At 40.0% G+C, this 27436-nt stretch overlaps 1 protein-coding gene across 10 annotated transcripts in view; it reads right to left on the minus strand.

Annotated features, from left to right (window-relative positions):
- Positions 1 to 27436, minus strand: part of PAK1 (p21 (RAC1) activated kinase 1) — a 298535-nt gene that overhangs the window by 193744 nt on the left and 77355 nt on the right. For all 10 annotated transcript variants that reach the window (XR_013829588.1, XR_013829589.1, XR_013829590.1 and 7 more), the window contains exon 2: positions 17626 to 17836. Coding sequence is in view for 6 of the 10 variants with exons in the window: in XM_079930716.1 (XP_079786842.1) it covers positions 17626 to 17815 (190 nt within the window). In the remaining 4 variants the exon portion in view is untranslated. The remainder of the gene's footprint in view (positions 1 to 17625; positions 17837 to 27436) is intronic.

The following is a 27436-nucleotide window of genomic DNA, read 5'->3' on the forward strand; positions in this document are numbered from 1 at the left end:
TTATTCTGCAGATAAAGAAACTGAAGCACAGAGACTAAGTTATTTGCCCAAGATCAACTGGATAGTAACTGGCAGCAGTCAGACCCAAATCCAGGCCGTCTGGCCCAGGCCCTGAGCACTAAACCACTCTACTATGCTGCTTCCCTAGGCTACAAACTTAAATAATCACTAAGTCTGAATATTTGTAATCATCGAGGGTGTTGCATACAGTAGGTGCTCACTAAGGTTCTGCTGATCTGGCATAAAAAGCTTCAATATTTAAAGAGTTGTCGTGCCCTTGTCGTACCCTTGTATTCCGCCAAGATTCATATGTTCTTAACTCCCAGTACCTCAGAATGTGACTTTATTTGGAAACAGAGCCATTGCAGATATAATTATTTAAAATATGATTAGGTCAAATTGGAGTAGGTTCAGCCCCCTAATCCAGTCAATGTCCTTATAAAAAGGGGATATTTGAAGACAAACGTATACAAGGAGAACACCTTATGAAGATAAAGACAGAGATCAGAGCAATGCTTCTTCAAGCCCAACAAATCACCAGAAGCTAGGGGAGAGGAATGGAACAGATTTTTCCTCACAGGTATCAGAAGGAACCAACCCTACAAACACCTTGATCTTGGACTTCTAGCCTCCAAAACTGAAACAATAAATTTCTGTTATTTAAGACCCCTAGTTTGTGGTAATTTTTTGCAGCAGCTCTAGCAAACTAATATAATCCTTTTCCAACTCAAAAGACTTTCTGGCCTTGGTATTAGCTAGACCTAGTCCACTGGAGCCTCAAAACAACTGTGTGACAAGCAGGGTAGTGATTTTGGTGCCCATATGACAGAAGAAGCCAGAGGTTCCAAGAAGTTAAGTAGCCTGCCCAATGTTACAGAGCAAGTTAGAAGCAGATCTGGGGCCAGGACTGAGGTCTTCGGCCTCCCAACCCCAAGGCCTTTGTATTCTCTTACACTACTATATATAAAATAGATAACTAATAAGGACCTACTGTACAGCACAGGGAACTCTACTCAATACTCTGTAATGGCATATATTACATTATATAATAGTAATATATATTATTACTATGCTTTTAGAAAAGAATCTAAAAAAGAATGGATATATGTGTATGTATACCAGATTCACTTTGCTGTACACCTGAAACTAACAAAACATTGTAAGTCAACTATACCCCAATAAAAATTTTAAAAATAAAAGCTATAATTTCATACACAAGAAAACCCTCAACAATAAGAAAACGCAATTAATGAAATACACAAAAGACCTGAAGAGACACGTCACCAAAGAAGATATAGATAGAAAAGATACTCAATATTGTATTTCATTAGGGAACTGCAATTAAAACAACAATGAAAAACCACTACACACCTATTAGAATGGCCAAAATCCAAAACTGACAACACCAAATACTAACAAGAATATGGGGCAACAAGAATTTTCATTCATTAGTAGTGGGAATGCAAAATGGTACAGTCACTAAGACACGTTGGCAGTTTCTCACAAAATTAAACATACTCTTACCATACAATCCAGCATTCGTGCTCCGTTATTTACCCAAAGGAGCTGATAACTTGTTCACACAAAAACTTTCACGTGGATGTTTGCAGCAGCTCTATTCATAATTACCAAAACTTGGAAGCAACCAAGGTGTCCTTCCACAGGTGAATGGATAAGTAAACTGTGATACATTCAGAAAATGGAATATTATTCAGCACTAAGAAGAAATGAGCTATCAAGCCATGAAAAGATAATGAGGAACCTTAAATACATATTACTAGGTGAAAGAAACCAGTCTGAAAAGACTATATACCATATGCTTCCAACTATCTGACATCCTGGAAAAGGTAAAACTATGGAGACAGTATTAAGGGTCAGTGGTTGCCACAGATTTGAAGGGAAGGAGGGGTGAATTACCAGAGCACAGAGGAATTTTAGGGTGGTGAAACTATTCTATATGATACTATAATGGTGGATATTTGTCTTTATATACATACACTTGTTCAACTCATAGATGTACAACACCAAGAGTGAACTCTAACGTAAAATACAGACTTAAGGTGAAAATGATGTGTTGATGTAGGTTCATCTATTGTAATGTACCACCCCGGTATAGGATATTGGTAGTGAGGTAAGTTGTACATATGTGTGGGCAGGAGGTTTATAGGAAATCTTTGTACCTTCCACTCAATATTGCTGTGAACCTAAAACTGCTCTAAAAAATAAACTCTTTTTTTTAAAGACTTTGAGAACTCTGCTCTACAGACTTACATCTTCTTTATCTCCCACTACAGGCATACCTCGTTTTACTGTGCTTGGAGTTACTGCACTTCACAGATATTATACCTTTTACAAATTGACGATTTGTGGCAACCTTGCATTGTCAGATGATGGTTAGCATATTTTAGCAATAAAGTTTTTTGGTTTTTTTTTTGCGGTATGTGGGCCTCTCACTGTTGTGGCCTCTCCCGTTGCGGAGCACAGGCTCCGGACGTGCAGGCTCAGTGGCCATGGCTCACGGGCCCAGCCGCTCCACGGCATGTAGGATCTTCCTGGACCGGGGCACGAACCCGTGTCCCCTGCGTCGGCAGGCAGACTCTCAACCACTGCGCCACCAGGGAAGCCCGCAATAAAATATTTTTTAATTAAGGTATGTACATTGTTTATTTAAACATAAATGTACACTTAATAGACTACAGTATAGTGTAAACATAAGTTCTATATGCATTTGGAAACCAAAAAAATTCATGTGACTCTTTTTATTGTGATGCTCACTTTATTGTGGTAGTGAGCATCACAATAAAACTGGAACTAAACCCACAGTATCTCCAAGGCATGCCTGTACTTCTGTTTCACACATTCTACACCACTGAACCAGTGATGGTTCACCAAACGTAATGGGCTCTTTCACACCTCTTCCTATTGTCTCAAGTTACTCCCTTTGCCTGTGAATCCTGCCTCTCCCTTTCCCTTCCCTTGCCACCTCACCACACAAACCCTTTTATTTATCCTTGTCAGGTCTCAGCTTAAAGGTCATCTCTTCTGTGAAGTCTTCCCTGATCTCTAGGTTGGGGAGTTCTTCACCCTCCCCTCTGTTCCCACAGCACCATTATAGTAATTGCCTATTTTAAGGGTCTATTTTTCCAACCAAACTGAATTCTAAGTTCAGGGGCCATGTCTAATTTATCACGAATCCCCAACAGCTAGCAAAAGCCAGGCATAAAATAGGTGCTCAGGCACCGAGTGAAGAAAGGAACAAACAATCAGACACCTAACTCAACTTGACAAGGAGTCTAAGGAATCTGCCTAAGACATGCAAATTCTCTCCAGGGCAGGAATAAATGTTCCATTTTTATCAGCTCTGACATGATTTTCACAATCCCGTTTTAAAATCCTGCTCTGTGGTAGCTCAGCACACCGGCCAAAAGATATTCTGAGGTCCTAATGCCTCCACAGACCCAATATAACCCTGATGAAAGGCAGCAAAATGCAGGGGGCGGCGGTGGCGGGGGGAGGACACACAAGAAGGTCTAGAATCCAGGCCAGTTTTGCCTCTACCACACCATACAGTCCAGGTGCTCAGCTTTCTCATCTGAACAATGGGGAGAATGAACTAGATGATCTTAAGTGCCCTTTCAGCTCCTACACTCCAAATGTCTGAAAACAGAAAGATCAGCACTCTCAAAGCCCTGTATCTACATTTCTTCCTGACACAGCATCCCACAGTTTTAATAGGTACTTCATATACATCATCTCATATAATCACCACAATCCTGAGAGTCAACCTTACCTGGAGATTAGGAAATTGAAGCATGGACCTGCCTACAGTTCTTGAAGTAATTCAAATTCAAAAAGTGTGGCGTCAAGAGCCAAGGCCCTTTACATTCTACTACTTTACCTCCCCTAAAGAATTTCAAGTTGAATCAAGAAAACATACTTTGTTATAATGAGAAGAAATGACATTAAATAAGAACTTACCATGTATAAGATACTACAACCATAAAATATTTTCCTTAATTCTTATAATCCTATGGGATACATTATTACTACTGTCATTTTACAGATGAGGAAACTAAAAAGTAGTTAAATAATTTGCTCAAGCTCATACAGCTAGTAAGAGCTGGGATTTGAACCCAGGTCTGATTCCAAAGGTTCTTTCCTTAGTATCTTAGTGAGAACCATTTGCCTACATGCCAATTGCTAGGGTTTAAGCTATTTTTACACTTGGCAATTTCCCTTCCAGAAGCAGCTGCTTTGAGAAAGGGAACGGTTTATTATGGTTCATAAATGGTTCATTTATGACATAAGTCCATCTGTCTTACTCATAGCTAGAATGCATGGGACATGTCGCAGGGCTTTGGAATTGCTTTCTGTTCCTAAATTTCCTCTGATCTAGTCAATTAAAACATTGTAGAGAAGAACACTTATGTTATTTTTATGCTTTACTTAGATTATTTTTATGTTTTACTTAGATTTTTGTTTTATAGTTATATATCTTATATTTTATATATTATTTCTATGATATCCTATTAATATACCATATAATATACCATCACAGGCACGGAATGTCAAATACAAAACAAACTTCGGTAATGGAAACACAGAAAGACAGTGGCTCAGAGGATGAATAGCCTATAGAAAAGAGCCCCAGGGAAGTAAAATCACTTAACACATGAACACATAAAGAGTATCTGAGATTTGTAGTTTTAAGAGGCTTACCTTTTTGGCCTCAGTTTCAAATAGAGTATTTGTTCCAGAGGTCCAGGCCCACGTCCAGAGCTTAGAATCCTGCTTCTGACATTACAGAGGACTCTTGAGAACTCCTTAGGAAACCTGTCCTTGGGTCTGTTTAGCCTCAGTGCACAAATTCTTTAATCTGGCCTAATAGCCCTATCTAAACCAACAGGAAATACAGGCTATATGTAGGAAGAGAAAGGTATTTTACCCCAGGACCATTCTTTAATTCTATCTTGGAGGAATCCCATTAAGAGTTGTTCTTTTGTAAATCTCATAACAACTCGTAAGTGTTAATCACAGATTCCAAAAGAAAACCATGACTGCAAGCAATAATAGCCACAAAATTACTTCCAACTCTTAATAAAGCTGCAGTTTGCATAACCTTTTTCACATCTTTAGTCTTATAAATCCATTCAGCAACTCTCTGAGATAAATATTATTATGTACCCATACTACGGGTAAGATAAGTGAGGTGAAGGAAGGTAGAGCAACTTACCAAAGGTCCCAAAATTAGGGATAGTCAATGGTGATAACCTCCAGTGCCTGAACTCCAATATAGCTGCTTCTACATGCACTATGCCTTCTGCAGACTAAGTGAATATGAATGGAGGTCATTAAATGCAAATTTGTTTTAAAATAAGTTAAAAGAACTAACCAAATCAGTTCTACTAAAGGCATTAGTCTGAACATCTCTAGGATGGGAGCCTTCAAACAGTACATGGTGTCTGAGGACTTAGAAGAATTAAAGAGCACAGTCCAGAAGTCAAGAGACAATTGTTCAAATGCAGACTCCATGCACCGCAACCATGTAGCATATGACCTTGGGCAAGTCCTTGACTCTCTGAGCACAAGAGTATCAGGGTTGTATAGTGGAAAGGTCCCTGGAATCATAGAAAAAAGCTATAATCGCAGATCAGTCACTCCTAACCAGATGACCTTGGGCAAGTTACTCAAACTGAACTACCTCAGTTTACTGTCTACAAAGTGAAATATTTATCTCCCTGAAAAATTGGCACATTTCACAAACATCAAAGTTCCTAATATAATATGTGGTAACTAACAGGCATTCAATAAATAGTAGCTCGGTTACTGCTGTTACTTTTTATGGTTATTACTACTGTGTTAGTACTATTTGTTATTACTATTTTTATTACTATTGTTCTTATTATTTTAAGGATTAACGAAGATAAAGAAAATGTACGTGCTGTGTAGAAGCTAGAGAGCTTTACAAACATGAGTTATCATTAATAAAAGAAAGTGTCAGAGTAAGATTTACCAACCCACTCATTAAGACAGTTTAGAAACTGTGGCTAAGGAAAAAGAAGAACGAATCATCTGATTTCATGAAACTAGAGATCACAGACTTGAGGAAATAAAGTGAAAAAAGAAGCCTGCAAAACCATCCATCCTAATATTAACCCTATCTTTGGCCAAGTCCATTTGGCTTTCTGGTAGCATGGGAAATGAGGCTGACATTATAAAATCCCAGGTTGCAGTACAGCCATCCAAGTTTCAGCACAAATCATTGACCTTATTTTTTTTTTTTTAAAGATATATTTTTAAGAAGCCCTTCTCATTGGTTCAGATGACCTAATCTAAGCTCAAGGCAGTAAAACACTCCAAACTTGGAGAGATAAACACTGACGTAGTCCAGTTTTAAAATTAACTTTGCTAAACTCTTCCCAAGCTTGGAGAATTCCACTTCGGTTGTGAAAATGCAGCCAGGAAAAGATTCCAAACTAAATGCTACAGAACTTCTTAGAATAAACCAAAGGCTCCAGATCCTAACCACAGGAACCAGGCTTTCCCACATGGAATTCTGCAACTCAGCGCCACCTATCACAGGCCCTCAATTACAGCTTCTTGCAATCATTTATGCATCCCCCCAGGCACACACTGAAGCCATGCTGGAGGTCAGCATTAGGTAATGCCCATAGACATTCTACCCATTGCCAGCTCAAATCTCAACCACTAACGCAGCCCACAGAGAGCTCTTCTTTCTCATCCCCCAAATCCCTTTACACCCCAAAACTACCCCTCTGGAAATTCTGGCTCCAAAAGTCTGGGTAGGATCTGGGCAACTGTATTTCAGAAAAGCACCATGAGTGAGTCGGATGTGTAATCTGGGTTGGGAACAACTAACAGAGATAGTATGTTGTGATGTAATAGATACTTTTGGAAGACTTAGTTCCATACTCATCCCTTTCCAACTGTAAGACGTTGATCAATTTACTTTTCTCTAAGCCTCAGCCTCCCCAACTGAAAATGAGTTGTTACAGATATCAGATCAAACAAGAAATGAGGTTTCCCTTAAAAAAAAAAAAAAAAACTTCATATTTGTATAGTGTTTTAGAGTTTAGAAAATGCTTTTACATCCACTACGTCAAATGACAAAAGCCTACTCATGATATGGGATGGATGGGAATTATAATCATTCCCCACTTTACAGTTAAGGATACAGGGATTAAAATAAATAGGTAAAAGGGCAAAAAATCACAGAGTTAATAAATGTTAGAGGTAGGACTCAATCCAGACTAAGTCCAGTTCTAGCCCATTTCTCTGTATAGCTGGTATAAATTCTCAAATACTTCATGAAGGGCATACCACTTCAAAGGCTGCCAACACTGCGGTGCGTCCTTCTAGGACTAAGTTAAGCACGAAGCGGCAGGTCAACAAATCCTTATTGGTTGAATGATAAAATCAAAAAGTACAAAATCAAGCTGAATAAAGTTTCCAAACAAAAGGAAAAAATGCATTTATTTCATTTTGATGTATGCATTAATTATAGCCATCTAAGGTCTTAAAGCAAAGGAGTGAAACCTATGTGCTCAGGGAATGTATAGGAAATACAAAACTAGGTGGTGAAAGAGAGGCCACTACATCGTTTCACAAGAACTTCTTAGAACTCTATGCTTTCTACATCTATGCTTTGAACTTATAGAGCTACAGCTTTGATCTTGAGCTATGAGACTTATTTTCAGACCAGATTTGGCCTCGGGTTACTCAGCGAGGATTTCCAGAAGAACCTCTGCATCTACAGCTTTATTGCTGAACAAAGTACTTCACAATGGCCTAGTTTTGTTTCACATACTTATACAACCTGATCCAACCTCATCTTTATATCTCATTTATGTAATTATAGCATTTCAAAACTATAAGAGACTGTATATGTCTACTGGTTTGACTAATTTTTTAAAATTGTTTTTTATTGAATGAAAGATTCTTCAAATTCTAGAGTGCTTTACAATTTTCAAAGGTTTCACACACGATTTCTTTTTTTTTTAACTTTTTATTTTATATTGGAGTATAGCCAATTAACAGGGTTGTGATAGTTTCAGGTGCACAGCAAAGCAACTCAGCCATACATATACATGCATCCATTCTCACATGATTTCATATAACCCCATAATAACCCTCTTTTTCCCATACCCCTATATTATCTTTTCCCCCTTCCCTCTCCCCACTGGTAACCACTAGTTTGTTCCCTATATCTGTGTGACTCTAATATTTTAGATGAAGGCACTGAAGTCCACAGACAAGTAACTGACCCAAACCAGGCAGCCAAATTATGAGAGAACCAAGACTACAACACCCATATCCCAATCCCCATCTCCCCATTCAATACATAAGGTCATCCCTTCGGTTCCCAATGATGTCTAAACACTTCCATCAGCTGTTTTTTTTTTTTTTAACAAAGTATTATTGAGATATAATTCACATACTATACAATTCACCCATAGAGTCTAAAATTCAGTGACTCAATACATTCATGGAGCTGGGGAATCATCTCCACAATCAACTTTAGAACATTTTCATTACCCCAAAAAGAAACCCCATACCTCTTAGCCACTGTCCCCTAAATCCCATTCACATCCCCCTACAACCCTAGGCAACCACTCTCCACTTTTTGTCTATGAATTTGCCTGGATAATTCATATAAGCAGAATCATACAGTATGTGACTTTGTGACTGGCTTCTTTCACTAATAATAATGTTTTCAAGGTTCCCCCTTTTGTAGTATGGATCAGGACTTCATTTCTTTTTGTTACCAGCTAATATTTCTTTGTATGGATATATCACATTTTATTTATCCATTCATCAATTGATGAACATTTGAGTTGTTCCCACTTTTTAGCTATTATCAATAATGCTGCTATAAACATTCATGTACAAGTTTTTGTGTGGACATATGTTTTCATTTTTGGTAATATAGTAACTCTTTATATTTTTGATATAACATCCTTATCAGACATATGATTTGGGAAAATTTTCTCCCATTCTGTGGGTTATCTTTTCTCTTTCTTTCTGAAGCACAAAAGTTTTAATTTTGATGATGTCTATTGGTCAGGAATCTCATGATCTTCCTGGTTTGTCAGTAAGAACAATTCCAGCTTTTTATTTTTAAAAGTCCTCCTTACTGCATGTAGAAACTTGGGCTGAAAGCCTACTTATTTATAGAGATCAAGAATTATGGCTGATAAAGTACAATATTAAAAATAAGCACACATCTAAACTGAGGGTTAAACAAAGTGGCTATATATGTGGGAAAAGATTCTATGGTAGAGTAACATCACCTAGATCATAGCCCCTCGCCTAGGAAGTTGGCAGCTACTACATAAATGAATTAGCCAGAAAACAAAGTTAAGCAACTTATGTGTGCCTCTTCTATCTAGACCCCAAAACAGCTCACAATGAAGGTGGGGTAGAGGAAAGGGTAAACACAAAGATGCATGCCCAATGTACTCAATAAGAGTCCTCAATAGTTCTCATTTCAGTTTTTCAACAATCATTTCCTATATGTAAGATCACTGCCTATTAGACACCTCTATGTCAAGACGTCTCAAATACAAAGTGTCTAATATTATCTTTTCACTTCAAATGCAATGTGTTTAAGTCATCATCTTTCCTGCTCTCCAACCATCAACCTTCCTCACTTGTTCCTCTTCCTGTGTTCCCTATTTGGTTAATGATACTATTATCTACCATCTCCCCTGCTCTGTAGTTATGCGGGTATATTTTTCTGCAACATATTTTCTGCAATTCACCACTGTACTTGACATATTTGGTCTACTGTTTCAGAATCCCAATTCTGACTTTACCATGTAGCCTACTAGCTATGCCTCCTAGCTTCAATGAAAGAGTAAGAGAAAGGGTACTGGGACTTCCCTGGTGGCAGAGTGGTTAAGAATCCGCCTGCCAATGCAGGGGACACAGGTTCGAGCCCTGGTATGGGAAGATCCCACATGCTGCAGAGCAACTAAACCTGTGTGCCACAACTACCGAGCCTACGCTCTAGAGATCGCAAGCAACAACTACTGAAGCCTGCGTGCCACAACTACTAAAGCCCGTGCACCTAGAGCCCGTGCTCCACAACAAGAGAAGCCACTGCAATGAGAAGGCTGTGCACCGCAACAAAGAGTAGGCCCTGCTCAATGCAACTAAAGAAAGCCTGGGTTCAGCAGCGAAGACCCAATGTAGCCAAAAATTAATTAATTAATTAAAAAAAAAAAAGAATCTGGATACAAGGGACTTCCCTGCACTGCTGGTGCAGTGGTTAAGAATCCGCCTGCCAATGCTGGGGACACAGGTTTGATGCCTGGTCCGGGAAGATTCCACATGCCGCGGAGCAACTAACTCCGCGAGCGACAACTACTGAGCCCGCATGCCACCACTACTGAAGCCTGAGCACCTAGAGCCAGGGCTCCGCCACAAGAGAAGCCACTGCAATGAGAGGCCTGCGAAGCGCAACAAAAAGTAGCCCCCGCTCAACACAACTAGAGAAAGCCCGTGCGCAGCAATGAAGACCTAATGCAGCCAAAAATAAATAAATAAAATTTTTCAAAAAAAAAAGAATCTGGAAAGATGACATTCCAAATGAAACTAGTTTGGGGGAAAAACCATATCCAAATGAAGACATTTCAATATTTCTTATATTTTGTGAGGTCATAAACAGTTTAAGAACTTAAAAAGTAAGTAAATATATGGGTTAAAAAAGGACTTCCGGGAAGATGGCGGAAGAGTAAGATGCAGAGATCACCTTCCTCCCCACAGATACACCAGAAATACATTTACGCGTGGAACAACTCCTACGGAGCACCTACTGAACGCTGGCATAAGACCTCAGACCTCCCAAAAGGCAAGGAACCCCCCACGTACCTGGTTAGGGCAAAAGAAAAAAATAGAGACAAAAGGATAGGGACGGGTCCTGCACCAGCGGGAGAGAGAGCTGTGAAGGAGGAAAAGTGTCCACACACTAGGAAGCCGCTTCGCGGGCGGAGACTTCGGGTGGCGGAGTGGGGGAGCTTGGGAGCCGCGGAGGAGAGCACAGCAACAGGGGTGCGAAGGGCAAAGTGGGGAGATTCCAGCGCAGAGGATTGGGCCGACCGGCACTCACCAGGCGAGAGGCTTGTCTGCTCGCCCGCCGGGGCGGGCGGGGCTGGGAGCTGAGGCTCCGGCTTCTGTTGGAGCGCCGGGAGAGGACTGAGGTTGGCCGTGGGAACACAGCCTGCAGGGCGTTAGTGCACGAGGAGAGGGGATTAAGAACGCTGCTTAAGAGAGCTCCAGAGACGGGCGCGAGCCGCGGCTAAAAGTGCGGAGCCCAGAGACAGACATGAGACGCGAAGGCCGCTGCTGCCGGCACCAAGAAGCCTGTGTGCGAACACAGGTCACTATCCACACCCCCTTCCGGGGAGCCTGTGCAGCCCGCCACTGCCAGGGCCCCGGGATCCAGGGACAACTCCCCCGGGAGAACGCACGGCGCGCCTCAGGCCGACCTACACGCACAGGCAGGGCCAAATCCAAAGCTGAGCCCCTGGGAGCTGTGAGAACAAAGAAGAGAAAGGGAAATCTCTCCCAGCAGCCTCAGAAGCAGTGGATTAAAGCTCCACAATCAACTTGATGTACCCTGCATCTGTGGAATACATGAATAGACAACGAATCATCCCAAATTAAGGAGCCCTGTGGATGAAAGGCTCTTGGTGCTGCGGCCAGGAGTCAGTGCTGTGCCTCTGAGGTGGGAGAACCAACTTCAGGACACTGGTCCACAAGAGGCCTCCCAGCTGCACATAATATCAAACAGCGAAAATCTCCCAGAGATCTCCATCTCAATGCCAGCACCCAGCTTCACTCAATGACCAGCAAGCTACAGTGCTGGACATCCTATGCCAAACAACTAGCAAGACAGGAACACACCCCACCTATTAGCAGAGAGGCTGCCCAAAATCATAATAAGTCTACAGACACCCTAAAACACACCACCAGACGTGGACCTGCCCACCAGAAAGACAAGATCCAGCCTCATCCACCAGAACACAGGCACTAGTACCCTCCACCAGGAAGCCTACACAACCCACTGAACCAACCTTAGCCACTGGGGACAGACACCAAAAACAACGAGAACTACGAACCTGCAGCCTGCAAAAAGGAGACCCCAAACACAGTAAGATGAGCAAAATGAGAAGACACAGAAACACACAGCAGATGAAGGAGCAAGATAAAAACCCACCAGACCTAACAAATGAAGAGGAAATAGGCAGTCTACCTGAAAAAGAATTCAGAATAATGATAGTAAAGATGACCCAAAATCTTGGAAATAGAATAGACAAAATGCAAGAATCAGTTAACAAGGACCTAGAAGAACTAAAGATGAAACAAACAATGATGAACAACACAATAAATGAAATGAAAAATACTCTAGATGGGATCAATAGCAGAATAACTGAGGCAGAAGAACGGATAAGTGACCTGGAAGATAAAATAGTGGAAATAACTACTGCAGAGCAGAATAAAGAAAAAAGAATGAAGAGAACTGAGGAGAGTCTCAGAGACCTCTGGGACAACATTAAACGCACCAACATTCGAATTACAGGGGTTCCAGAAGAAGAAGAGAAAAAGAAAGGGACTGAGAAAATATTTGAAGAGATTATAGTTGAAAACTTCCCTAATATGGGAAAGGAAATAGTTAATCAAGTCCAGGAAGCACAGAGAGTCCCATACAGGATAAATCCAAGGAGAAATACGCCAAGACACATATTAATCAAACTGTCAAAAATTAAATACAAAGAAAACATATTAAAAGCAGCAAGGGAAAAACAACAAATAACACACAAGGGAATCCCCATAAGGTTAACAGCTGATCTTTCAGCAGAAACTCTGCAAGCCAGAAGGGAGTGGCAGGACATATTGAAAGTGTTGAAGGAGAAAAACCTGCAACCAAGATTACTCTACCCAGCAAGGATCTCATTCAGATTTGATGGAGAAATTAAAACCTTTACAGACAAGCAAAAGCTGAGAGAGTTCAGCACCACCAAACCAGCTCTACAACAACTGCTAAAGGAACTTCTCTAGGCAAGAAACACAAAAGAAGGAAAAGACCTACAATAACGAACCCAAAACAATTAAGAAAATGGGAATGGGAACATACATATCGATAATTACCTTAAATGTAAATGGACTAAATGCTCCCACCAAAAGACACAGATTGGCTGAATGGATACAAAAACAAGACGCATATATTTGCTGTCTACAAGAGACCCACTTCAGACCTAGAGACACATACAGACTGAAAGTAAGGGGATGGAAAAAGGTATTTCATGCAAATGGAAACCAAAAGAAAGCTGGAGTAGCAATTCTCATATCAGACAAAATAGACTTTAAAACAAAGACTATTAGAAGAGACAAAGAAGGACACTACATAATGATCAAGGGATCGATCCAAGAAGAAGATATAACAATTGTAAATATTTATGCACCCAACATAGGAGCACCTCAATACATAAGGCAAATACTGACAGCCATAAAAGGGGAAATCGACAGTAACACATTCATAGTAGGGGACTTTAACACCCCACTTTCACCAATGGACAGATCATCCAAAATGAAAATAAATAAGGAAACACAAGCTTTAAATGATACATTAAACGAGATGGACTTAATTGATATTTATAGGACATTCCATCCAAAAACAACAGAATACACATATTTCTCAAGTGCTCATGGAACATTCTCCAGGATAGATCATACCTTGGGTCACAAATCAAGCCTTGGTAAATTTAAGAAAATTGAAATTGTATCAAGTATCTTTTCCGACCACAACGCTATGAGACTAGATATCAATTACAGGAAAAGATCTGTAAAAAATACAAACACATGGAGGCTAAACAATACACTACTTAATAATGAAGTGATCACTGAAGAAAGCAAAGAGGAAATCAAAAAATACCTAGAAACAAATAACAATGGAGACACAACGACTCAAAATCTATGGGATGCAGCAAAAGCAGTTCTAAGAGGGAAGTTTATACAATACAATCCTACCTTAAGAAACAGGAAACATCTCGAATAAACAACCTAACCTTGCACCTAAAGCAATTAGAGAAAGAAGAACAAAAAAACCCCGAAGTTAGCAGAAGGAAAGAAATCATAAAAATCAGATCAGAAATAAATGAAAAAGAAATGAAGGAAATGATAGCAAAGATCAATAAAACTAAAAGCTGGTTCTTTGAAAGGATAAACAAAATTGATAAACCATTAGCCAGACTCATCAAGAAAAAAAGGGAGAAGACTCAAATCAATAGAATTAGAAATGAAAAAGGAGAAGTAACAACTGACACTGCAGAAATACAAAAGATCATGAGAGATTACTACAAGCAACTCTATACCAATAAAATGGACAACCTGGAAGAAATGGACAAATTCTTAGAACTGCACAACCTGCCAAGACTGAATCAGGAAGAAATAGAAAATATGAACAGACCAATCACAAGCACTGAAATTGAAACTGTGATTAAAAATCTTCCAACAAACAAAAGCCCAGGACCAGATGGCTTCACAGGCGAATTCTATCAAACATTTAGAGAAGAGCTATCACCTATCCTTCTCAAACTCTTCCAAAATATAGCAGAGGGAGGAACACTCCCCAACTCATTCTACAAGGCCACCATCACTCTGATACCAAAACCAGACAAGGATGTCACAAAGAAAGAAAACTACAGGCCAATATCACTGATGAACATAGATGCAAAAATCCTCAACAAAATACTAGCAAACAGAATCCAACAGCACATTAAACGGATCATACACCATAATCAAGTGGGGTTTATTCCAGGAATGCAAGGATTCTTCAATATACGCAAATCAATCAACGTGATACACCATATTAACAGATTGAAGGAGAAAAACCATATGTTCATCTCAATAGATGCAGAGAAAGCTTTTGACAAAATTCAACACCCATTTATGATAAAAACCCTGCAGAAAGTAGGCATAGAGGGAACTTTCCTCAACATAATAAAGCCCATATATGACAAACCCACAGCCAACATCATCCTCAATGGTGAAAAACTGAAAGCATTTCCACTAAGATCAGGAACAAGACAAGGTTGCCCACTCTCACCACTCTTATTCAACATAGTTTTGGAAGTTTTAGCCACAGCAATCAGGGAAGAAAAGGAAATAAAAGGAATCCAAATCAGAAAAGAAGAAGTAAAGCTGTCACTCTTTGCAGATGACATGATACTATACATAGAGAATCCTAAAGATGCTACCAGAAAACTACTAGAGCTAATCAATGAATTTGGTAAAGTAGCAGGATACAAAATTAATGCACAGAAATCTCTGGCATTCCTATACACTAAGGATGAAAAATCTGAAAGTGAAATCAAGAAAACACTCCCATTTACCATTGCAACAAAAAGAATAAAATATCTAGGAATAAACCTACCTAAGGAGACAAAAGACCTGTATGCAGAAAATTAAAAGACACTGATGAAAGAAATTAAAGATGATACAAATAGATGGAGAGATATACCATGTTCTTGGATTGGAAGAATCAACATTGTGAAAATGACTCTACTACCCAAAGCAATCTACAGATTCAATGCAATCCCTATCAAACTACCACTGGCATTTTTCACAGAACTAGAACAAAAAATTTCACAATTTGTATGGAAACACAAAAGACCCTGAATAGCCAAAGCAATCTTGAGAACGAAAAACGGAGCTGGAGGAATCAGGCTTCCTGACTTCAGACTATACTACAAAGCTACAGTAATCAAGACAGTATGGTACTGGCACAAAAACAGAAATATAGATAAATGGAACAGGATAGAAAGCCCAGAGATAAACCCACGCACATATGGTCACCTTATCTTTGAAAAAGGAGGCAGGAATGTACAGTGGAGAAAGGACAGCCTATTCAATAAGTGGTGCTGGGAAAACTGGACAGCTACATGTAAAAGTATGAGATTAGATCACTCCCTAACACCATACACAAAAATAAGCTCAAAATGGATTAAAAACCTAAATGTAAGGCCAGAAACTATCAAACTCTTAGAGGAAAACATAGGCAGGACACTCTATGACATAAATCACAGCAAGATCCTTTTTGACCCACCTCCTAGACAAATGGAAATAAAAACAAAAGGAAACAAATGGGACCTAATGAAACTTAAAAGCTTTTGTGCAGCAAAGGAAACCATAAAGAAGACCAAAAGACAACCCTCAGAATGGGAGAAAATATTTGCAAATGAAGCAACTGACAAAGGATTAATCTCCAAAATTTATAAGCAGCTCATGCAGCTTAATAACAAAAAAACAAACAACCCAATCCAAAAATGGGCAGAAGACCTAAAGAGACATTTCTCCAAAGAAGATATACAGAGTGCCAACAAACACATGAAAGAATGCTCAACATCACTAATCATTAGAGAAATGCAAATCAAAACTACAATGAGATATAATCTCACACCAGTCAGACTGGCCATCATCAAAAAATCTAGAAACAATAAATGCTGGAGAGGGTGTGGAGAAAAGGGAACCCTCTTACACTGTTGGTGGGAATGTAAATTGATACAGCCACTGTGGAGAACAGTATGGAGGTTCCTTAAAAAACTACAAATAGAACTACCATATGACCCAGCAATCCCACTACTGGGCATATACCCTGAGAAAACCATAATTCAAAAAGAGTCATGTACCAAAATGTTCATTGCAGCTCTATTTACAATAGCCCAGAGATGGAAACAACCTAAGTGTCCATCATCAGATGAATGGATAAAGAAGATGTGGCACATATATACAATGGAATATTACTCAGCCATAAAAAGAAACGAAATCGAGCTATTTGTAATGAGGTGGATAGACCTAGAGTCTGTCATACAGAGTGAAGTAAGTCAGAAAGAGAGAGACAAATACCGTATGCTAACACATATATATGGAATTTAAGAAAAAAAAATGTCATGAAAAACCTAGGGGTGAAACAGGAATAAAGACACAGAGTTACTAGAGAATGGACTTGAGGCTATGGGGAGGGGGAAGGGTAAACGGTGACAAAGCGAGAGAGAGGCATGGACATATATACACTACCAAACGTAAGGTAGATAGCTAGTGGGAAGCAGCCGCATAGCACAGGGAGATCAGCTCGGTGCTTTGTGACCGCCTGGAGGGGGGGGATAGGGAGGGTGGGAGGGAGGGAGACGCAAGCGGGAAGAGATATGGGAACATATGTATAGATATAACTGATTCATTTTGTTGTGAAGCTGAAACTAACATACCATTGTAAAGCAATTATATTGCAATAAAGATGTTAAAATGAAAAAAAAAAAAAAAAGTAAATATATGGCTTCAGATTGCCCAAAATCTGGCAAGAGCATAATTATTTTCCTAGAATTTTGGTCAGATATAGTTAATAGAGTATAATAATGGGTCTATTTTCCATTTGACTTCACAGTCATTTCAGGAAAAGAAGATAAGGAATAAGGAAAATATTTAATGAGAAAAAGAGGAATTAAAGGAAAATTAAATCAAGGAAGGGACAAATATTATATTCAGGTTACCAAAAAAAATTTTTTTTAAGTATACAAATGATGAGAAAGAAATGAAATACTGTACTTTTATCACCAGGTAAGATGGCTCGGTAAAATCGGTCCTTCTTTTTCTTCTCCTCTGGGTTTGGAGGCAGAGGTTTGGAACCGTGGTTTAGGGTTCCAGCATCTTTGCTGCCAGCTCCAATCATAGTGCTGGTATTTCTCATCGGAGGGGCTGGGGGTTTGTCTTGAATGTCTAGGCCGTTATTCGACATTGTCAGCACCAGCAGCAGCTACTGGAATCAGAAAGAAGAACATAACTCTTTTATTATTTTTTGAGCAAAAGGAAATAGGTATTGAAAATTTTAAAGGAATCCAAATTTTACAACCCTTCCTCCAGGACCCACCTCAAGCCCTTCCACTGCATACCATGACTACTTCTATCTTATTCAGTCCACCATACTCAAAGATGTAATACCTACTCTGTGCCAAGCACTGCTGAAAATTCACAAGGTTCTTGCTTTTCTCTTCATTCTCCTATCTAAGGCATCGGAGAGCACAAAAAGCCACCATGATGTGATTTAAAAGGCAGAAATTTGGCCCAGTTAAACTGAGAATGAATCCCTGTGCTACTTAACAAGCTTTAGAGAAATTCCTTAACCACTTGGGTTCCATTCAGTCATTCACATGAAGATTAAATAAAACTGCCAACAGTATTCCACATAGTGAGTTCTCTGCCAAGCTCTAATTTTGTTACCTTAGGAAAATCATTCCTTCTCTGGTAGGAATTGTATCACTATACCAATGGTCAGTAAAGCTGCTGGTTTTGTAAACAGTTTTACTGGAACACAGCCACATCCATTCACTTACATATTGTCTATGGCTTCTTTCACATTCTAATGGCAATACTACGTAGTTGCAACAGGCCTAAAATATTTAGGTTGTTCACAAACCTACAATATTTACTATCTGGTCATTTACAAGAAAAGTTTGCTGATCCCTGGGCTTTATCATCTCTCCAGTATCTCCTTCCTCTAAAATTTGACCTTGTTCTAAATATATGATGATCAATGCATTAACCATCTTGTCCTATATGGTGCTGAATTTACAGGCAATTTCCAGTGCTTCTCGGAAACAGAAGGAATAAAATCTAAAAGAAAAGGGAAAAAATCCCTATCAGATGGAACCAGTAGTTTTAGTGAAGATAGATGTTATTACCTTAAATAAGTGTGCTTGACAATAGATAAATATGAATATATCCAGAGTTAATAAAGTTTCTCATTATTCTTCATGCTACACTGGAAATTATATCTTTCTTTTTTTTTTTTTTCTCAGTACGCGGGCCTCTCACTGTTGTGGGCTCTCCCATTGCGGAGCACAGGCTCCGGACGCGCAGGCTCAGTGGCCATGGCTCACGGGCCTAGCTGCTCCGCAGCATGCGGGATATTCCCGGACCGGGGCACGAACCCGTGTCCCCTGCATCGGCAGGTGGACTCTCAACCACTGCACCACCAGAGAAGCCCCTGGAAATTATATCTTTAACCATGACTATTTAGAATGTAAGCTCCTTAGAGTCAAATACAACAGTGCTTTTTAGACTGAAGTTTCTAATCATCAAAAAAACAAAACAAAACAAAACAAAACAGTGTAATAATCACCAAAACTTTTCAGAAATATAGATGTCCTTGTATGACCCTCATAAATTCTGATTTAGTACGGCTGGGTTAAGCCCAAAATTTATAATTTTAAAACTTAGTGATCCCAGTGCCTGCCAGAATTGAATACCACTGCTTTAGAAGTTAACTACTTAAATGCTATGGACAAAATCTATAGGAGTCTTAACATTTTCTAATAAATGCAGAGCTAAATGATCCCTTGCATCCATTTTTTCCCTCAATCCTTTCTCCACACGCCATCAGTGATCTTAAAACACTCATACCTCTACTTAAAACCCTTCAGTGACATCCCAGAATAAAAGCTAAAGTTCCTTAGCTTGCTGTTAAAGGCCCTCCCATTGTTTAACCCATTCCACCATCAGCTTCATTTCCCACCACTACCACTCCCTCTAATTCCCCTTATACTCTAGCCACACCCAACTTCTTCAAGTATACTGTAGCTTTCACACTTTCATTCCTGTACACATGCTGTTCCCTCTGCTTAGAATGCCAATTTCCCTATCCTCAAATTCACTCATCCTTCAACTGCTATTTTTTTCTTTTTTTGCCGTACGCGGGCCTCTCACTGTTGTGCCCTCTCCCGTTGCGGAGCACAGGCTCCAGACGCGCAGGCCCAGCGGCCATGGCTCACGGGCCCAGCCGCTCCGCGGCATGTGGGATCCTCCTGGACCGGGGCACGAACCAGCGTCCCCTGCATCGGCAGGCGGACTCTCAACCACTGTGCCACCCGGGAAGCCCCTCAACTGCTATTTCTCCTATGAAGCCCTTCTGAAATGTTCTCACCTTCAAGAAGTTAAGGTCCCCTCCTCCACACTCCAAAGGCAATGGGTATATTTCCAGGTTATCACATTTATTTTTACTATGTTTTAATTATCTTCGCCAGAAGAATGTAACCCAAAGATCAGGCACGATTTTGTCACCTTTGTAATCCAAAAGAGCCTAGTATAGTATCTAACTCAACAGTGGATTCAATAAATATTTCTATTAATCAAAAGTTTGACATAGTTATATACCTTGCCTTTAAGGAATTCAGTACAGACGAAATTTTAAAGTCCTTTGCAATCTTTGATATTGAACTGCCTCACAAACTAAGCCATTGTACCTGGACACAGCTTGCATTCAAACCACACTTCAGAAATCTCTGTTCTCCTGAATTTGCCAAGTAGTCTCTTACCCTCCTCTTGCCCTACACCCCCCAACCCCAATGCTTCTTGTCAGTGATTTCTCCCTCCTCTGACTGATGAAAATCTTACTCATCTTTTAAGATCAAATTTAAACTTCATCTGTTTATATAATTCATCCTGACCTACCTCTGACAAACCCACTGCTCCTCACTTCTCTTTCTGAACAAAAGAAATCAAGTAAGCAAGGACAATCTTGTTAATCTAGAGTAACTCTCTGGGTGGTGTGCTTTTTATCCATTTCTTCCAGTTTCATTTTGCAGATTTGTCTTTGCTTTCCCTCCCAGCCCCAACTCAAGTCCCTCAGCTCCCCCAAAGAGAATTTCTACTGGCCCAGCTCTCAAGAGTACCTTCCCACTTCAGACTGCCAGTTCCAAAATTACACTCCCTGCAGCCACCTGATACCCTAAGCAGGCCCTTCCTTGCCTCTTAGGTCCTTCAGCCAAAAGCTTCATTGAATATTACTCCTTTCCAGGATGACAGCCCAGAATTTCACCAAGAAAGGCTTCATCAGGGCTTCCCTGGTGGCGCAGTGGTTGAGAGTCCGCCTGCCAATGCAGGGGACACGGGTTTGTGCCCCGGTCTGGGAGGATCCCACATGCCGCGGAACGGCTGGGCCCATGAGCCATGGCCGCTGGGCCTGCGCGTCTGGAGCCTGTGCTCCACAATGGGAGAGGCCACAGCAGTGAGAGGCCCGCACACTGCAAAAAAAAAAAAAAGAAAGGCTTCATCAACCTTTCTGATAAGGCTTTTCTTCATTTCTCAGTTCTTCCACTGTGTTTGGAGAACTCTAGGTGGTAGATCGCCAATTTCAAAAAAAAATTCTAAATTATTAAAACCTAAAATCTGTTGTTGGAATACAATGTTTGAATACTCTGTACCACATTCCAGCCCAGGTCATCTAGCCTGTGCTTGAAAACCTCCAGTGATAGGAAATCTACAGTCTCACGAGTCAGCCTATTCTATCTTTGGTGACCTCATTTAGAGAGCTCTCACTTATATTGCTTTTTTCTTTTTGCAGTACGTGGGCCTCTCACTGTTGTGGCCTCTCCTGTTGCGAAGCACAGGCTCCGGATGCACAGGCTCAGCGGCCATGGCTCACGGGCCCAGCCGCTCCGCGGCATGTGGGATCTTCCCGGACCGGGGCATGGACCCGTGTCCCCTGCATCGGCAGGCGGACTCTCAACCACTGCGCCACCAGGGAAGCCCTCACTTATATTGTTTTATCTTCTCACACTGAATTGCAATTATTTGTTTACACATTTGCCTCTCCCTGCACTTCCCTTCCCTGCCAGACTTAAGACTATGAACTCCTCAAGAACAAAGTTCAGTCATCGCAATCCCCAACACCAGGCCTGGCACAGAACAGGTAATCAGTAAAGATTTGTTGAACAAATGAACAAGCAAATGAATAAATAAAAGAACAACAAATGAACAAACACTACTTCCATTTATTATTCCTAAATCCTATATGAGGGCTACTCAGTGAAAGTCTATTGCCTCTTCAGAACTTTACGTACCTGAAATCATCTCTCAAGACTCCCTCCACCGCCCAAAATCTATTTTCTCAGTGCTAAACAGTGCCAGTACTTTCAACTATACTCACAGAACACAAGTTTGTGCCTTCTTGAACCTTTCCTTTGAACTTACTTGGACTTAATATTTTTACACTACTTTCCAGTTTCTCTGCAGCCCTCCATCCAGTCCTTTCCTATGGCTTCTGCACAAGTCTTTACTCTCTTTACACTTCATAGATCCACTCAGAGGTCATTTTGTCCATCTATACCTAGCACAATAATTAGCACATTTTAAAACATACACTATTCTAAACTTTGTTTATAGGAAAACAAGTCCAAAATTTCAATCCTGATAGGAAAAAGAATTCTTTTTTTAAAATTTTTATTGGAGTATAGTTGATTTACAATGTTGTGTTAGTTTCAGGTATATAGCAAAGTGAATCAGTTATACAAATACATATATCCACTGTTTTTTAAAGATTATTTTCCCATATAGGCCATTACAGAGTATTGAGTAGAGTTCCCCGTGCTATACAGCAGGTTCTTATTAGTTATCTACTTTACATACAGTAGTGTGTATGTGTTAGTCCCAATCTCCCAGTTTATCTGTCCCCACCCTTATCCCCTGGTAACCATAAGTTTGTTGTCTATATCTGTGACTCTACTTCTGTTTTGTAAATAAGATTCATTTGTACCCTTTTTTTTTTTAGATTCCACATATAAGCGATATTTGTCTTTCTGTGTCTGACTTACTTCACTCAGTATGACAATCTCTAGGTCCATCCATGTTGCTGCAGATGGCACTATTTTGTTCTTTTTTACGGCTGAGTAATATTCCATTGTATGTATGTACCACATCTTCTTTATCCATTCCTCTGTTGATGGACATTTAGGTTGCATCCATGTCCAGGTTATTGTAAATAGTGCTGCAACGAACATTGGGGTGCATGTATCTTTTTTTGAATTACAGTATTCTCCGGATGCCCAGAAGTAGGATTGCTGGGTCGTATGGTAGTTCTATTTTTAGTTTTTTAAGGAACCTCCATACTGTTTTCCATAGTGGCTGTACCAATTTACATTCCCACCAACAGTGTAGGAAGGTTCCCTTTTCTCCACACCCTCTCTGGCATTTATTGTTTGTAGGTTTTTTGATGATGGCCATTCTGACCTGTGTGATGTTACCTCATTGTAGTTTTGATTTGCAAGAAATACACTCAGCTCTTGAATAACATGACCAAATATACATTAAATCTTCTAGCAATCTCTGCTGGTCAAAGATTTGGAAGGATGACAAGCCAACGCCTTCTGACAAGCTGCAAAATAAAGCTAAGCCCGAGGCCAACATTTAGAATGAAAGTTCCTCAATCTTAAGTCCAGCCCAAACATGTTTATATATTTCTATATTTGCCATTGGCTAGATTTGACGGATCTAAATGTAAATCAGAAGTAACATAGTTTAGGTCAGAATAGGTACAGCGGGGTGAGAATTACCTCAAGTATAGTTGGAAAATCCTTTGGCAGAGGGTCAGAAGACTTGAGTTCCAGTCCCCACCTTTAAATTTCTGTGTGATCTTTGGCAATTTCTTTCTGCTTTTTGGACCTCCGTATTCCTGTTACGTGACGGGGTCAGATTAGATGACCTCTAAGGTTGCTTCTGGCTTTGATGTTATGTGTATCTTAAAATCTTTACTAACCTTTATCTATCCTAGATGACAAACTGATATAACAGAGAGAAAGACAGATTGACCATGTGTTACCAATGCCCCAGAGTCTCATTTATAAGCAACTAATTATACTGAAGTACTAATTTATAAGCAACTAATTATACTGAAGTACTAATTTATAAGCAACTAATTATACTGAAGTACTAATTATTAATCAACTGAATGACTCTATAATAAATGTAGGATCACTGTGAGGTTTCAAAAGGGCCACTGGCAGGGCGATATAGTAAAAAGATGACTGGAGTTAGAATCAGACAAGTTTAAGTCCTGGTTCTGTTATTTACTAGCTATAGTCCTAATAGAACTCTCTTCACCTATGAGCTGCAAACTGTTGTTTCCTCCTGAGCAGTCAGTCTCTAGACAGACACTAGTCAAGAGGCAACCAAGGAGGGGAAGTGATTTATGTTTCTTTTTCTATAAAAAGCATAAAGATACAGTGCTAGAGTAGAAAAAAGGGAAAGAAAACACTTTTCAAGTAGCCAGTATGTACAAGGTACTTTACATACTGAACAAAACCAGTCAGGGATTCAGAGGAGTATGTTCACCAACAATTACTTCTTTCTACTTTACCACATCTGGATTCCACAGCCACAAGTATAAATCACAGCCAAGATAATCAAAGATTTTAAGATACACATAACATCAAAGCCAGAAGCAACCTTAGAGGTCATCTAATCTGACCCCCTCACGTAACAGGAGTACGGAGGTCCAAAAAGCAGAAAGAAATTGCCAAAGATCACACAGAAATTTAAAGGTGGGGACTGGAACTCAAGTCTTCTGACTCTCTGCCAAAGGATTTTCCAACTATACTTGAGGTAATTCTCACTCCGCTGTACCTATTCTGACCTAAACTATGTTACTTCTGATTTACATTTAGATCCGTCAAATCTAGCCAATGGCAAATATAGAAATATATAAACATGTTTGGGCTGGACTTAAGATTGATATTTACTAAATGTCTGCCATGAGCAAGCAACAGAGAAGATAAATAATTTCTTGGTCCTCAAATCAGCCATGTGAAAGTTATGTACACCTTTTACTGCAGTTGCAGGCTCTTCATTCAAGTACAATTCAAATAATTTTTAATGAGTACTTACTTGTAAGGTGCTATGCCAGAAACCAGGGATATAGAGATAAATAAATGAATATGTTCCCGACTCTAGAGGTTCTCACGGTCTAGTAAGCAAAACAGACAGGACCTAGAACACCACAATGTCAGGCCAATTGTGAACAGTGCTGTAGAATAGTACAAGCAGTAAAATGTCAGAAGAAACAGAAAGGAAAGACTATATTAAACTGAGGTCATCAGTGAGGCTTCTCAGAAGAAGTGGTGTTAAGAGTAGGGGCTTAGGAGAATGCCCTGGTGATCCAGTGGTTAGGACTCCACACTTCCACTGCAGGGGGCATGGGTTCCATCCCCGGTCGGGAAACTAAGATCCCACATGCTGCGCAGTGCAGCCAAAAAAAAAAAAAGAGCAGGGGCTTAAAGAATAAATAGGTCAGACTAGTGGTCTTTGACTCTGGACTATTAGAATTCCCGAGGAGCTTTTTAAAACACCAGATGAAGTACTTAAGAGAGGAAGTATACTAATATCTGCAATTTACTTTGAAATGCATTTTTAAAAAGTAAGATACATTAGTGGATGAACATAGGGATGTGATATAATATACATGTCAATATAGAATGGATGTGATACAGCAAGTTAACATGAAAATGTTAATGGTAGAAGAATCTACATGGCGATTACACAGGTATTCACTATAAAATTCTTTCAACTTTGCTGTATGTTTCAGATTTTCCTAATTAAAAAGCGGGGGCGGCAGGGGTGCAGGGGGAATACCACTGCTTTAACTCTGATTTTAATTGGTCTGGGATAGGCCCAGGCATTGGTATATTACCTTGACCAAGGAAAACAGACAATAAAATGAATGATTTTGACAGAGAACGACGAAGGCAAATATATCCCAGATCATAGGAATAACATGTGTGAGAGTACAGTGTGGTAGAACGCAACATGAAGGTGAAAAAGTAGGACACAGCAATCACAGAGGACCTTTCATTTTCTGCAATACATACAGCGCTAGTCAGAAAAATGGTCCTTTCTAAGCAGTTCTAGATCTGTACAATGAATGTCCCATGTTAAAAATAAAAGATGACGCTGTTGATTAAAAAAGGCTGAGGGATGACAATGAGAAAAGAAGTGTTCCCTGGAGGAGGGGACCAGCTGCTATCCATCTGCACTGACGACTCTGTGGTGCCTTGAGCTCACACAATGGGACTTGGAATTTAGGAGAGTTCTCTAAATTGACTAACAAAGTTGCTAAAATTCTTTTAAGAGTATCCCCATTGAACCTTCTGGACTAACTGTCTTTACAAATAGGGTTTCAGCCATCACCTGGGGTTGATATTTCAATAACCACTAACATTAATGGAGTGTACAAGAAAACCTGGAAATCTATTTGGTTGGTATTATTTTTCTCATTCATTCATGTAAATATTTATTCATCACCTACTGTTTGCCAGACTGTGTTAGGCGCTGGGGATAAAAGAGTGAACAAATCAGAAGAAGCAAAATCTCAGAGATGCTGCCAGCCACCCAGGGTCACACAGCTAGTGGAGAGCAGAGGCAGGAACCTGAAATGAAGTCTGTGTGACTGCAGAATCACCTCTCTTTCCACTATACCATACCTCACTGTTCACTCTAGAGGCAAAGGAATGGACTAGATAACCTTTAATATTACCTCAGGCCATTATTTAAATGAAGATGCGGAAGGAAAAAAGAAATAAAACCTATCTCATGTATTAATCACATTTCTCAGTTCCAACAACTCAGAGCTGCTAAGACTGGCATGCTCAACACTCCACCCAAGACTGGGGAGTACTGCATGCCCTTGACACCTGGTTATGAGAATCTGATCTTTAATTAAATTGTGCCAGGAGGTTTTCTTTGGCAGAAGCCTGGAATGCTACAGTCTTGAATTTGCTGAGGGATGTCCTTCTGACAAGTCAAAGACATTCCCGCTGTGCAGCCTCCAGCCACTCGCAGTGGTTTAGCAACAAGAAAGCAACTGCTAAGGTAGCAGGGAGGAAAACTGGAAGCTCTTTCTGAGCTGTTAGGAAAGCTACTTTAATTTTTGACCCTCAGTTTCCTCTTTTTTAAAATACAAATAGGATTGTCTATTTTACAGAGCTATCATGAGAATTGAAAAGCATATATAAAAGCTCCTGGCATGCTGCCTGACACAAAATAGATGTTCAAAAAATACCTGTTCTCATCCCCCACTCATCTATCCAGTTTCATCTCTTCTATCTCTAAACTTGTCATTCCAACCCAATCTGCTTTCAGGCTACTGCCTTTGCCCACACTGTTCTCTCTGCCTAAAATGTCCCAACTTGTCTGCCAAGAAAACTCCTACTCATTCTTCAAGACCCCGCTTGATTCACTTCCTCTACAAAATCTTCACACAGCCCTCCTATTTCTACCTTGCCCCAAATTTAATAGCATTTTATACATAATTCTATGCAGCAGGTTCCATATTTCATGATATCAACCTCACCAGACCATGAACAAGTCAAGGGACAAAACTAAGTCTGATTAATGTCTATGTCCCCGAGTCCCACCCAGCACAGACCTGGCACAACTAGGTAATTAGTAACGGTTCACTGACTAAAAGGCAGCCTGGTTTAGAGAAGAAAAACACAGGAGTTGGAAAGATCTTGAAAAATCAGCTAGTTCCAAATCTTTATTTCATAGTTCTAACATGAAACCCATAAGGGTATGCAACTTAGCTAAGATC

This window comes from Stenella coeruleoalba, assembly GCF_951394435.1.
Source record: "Stenella coeruleoalba genome assembly, chromosome: 8".
NCBI lineage: Eukaryota > Metazoa > Chordata > Mammalia > Artiodactyla > Delphinidae > Stenella > Stenella coeruleoalba.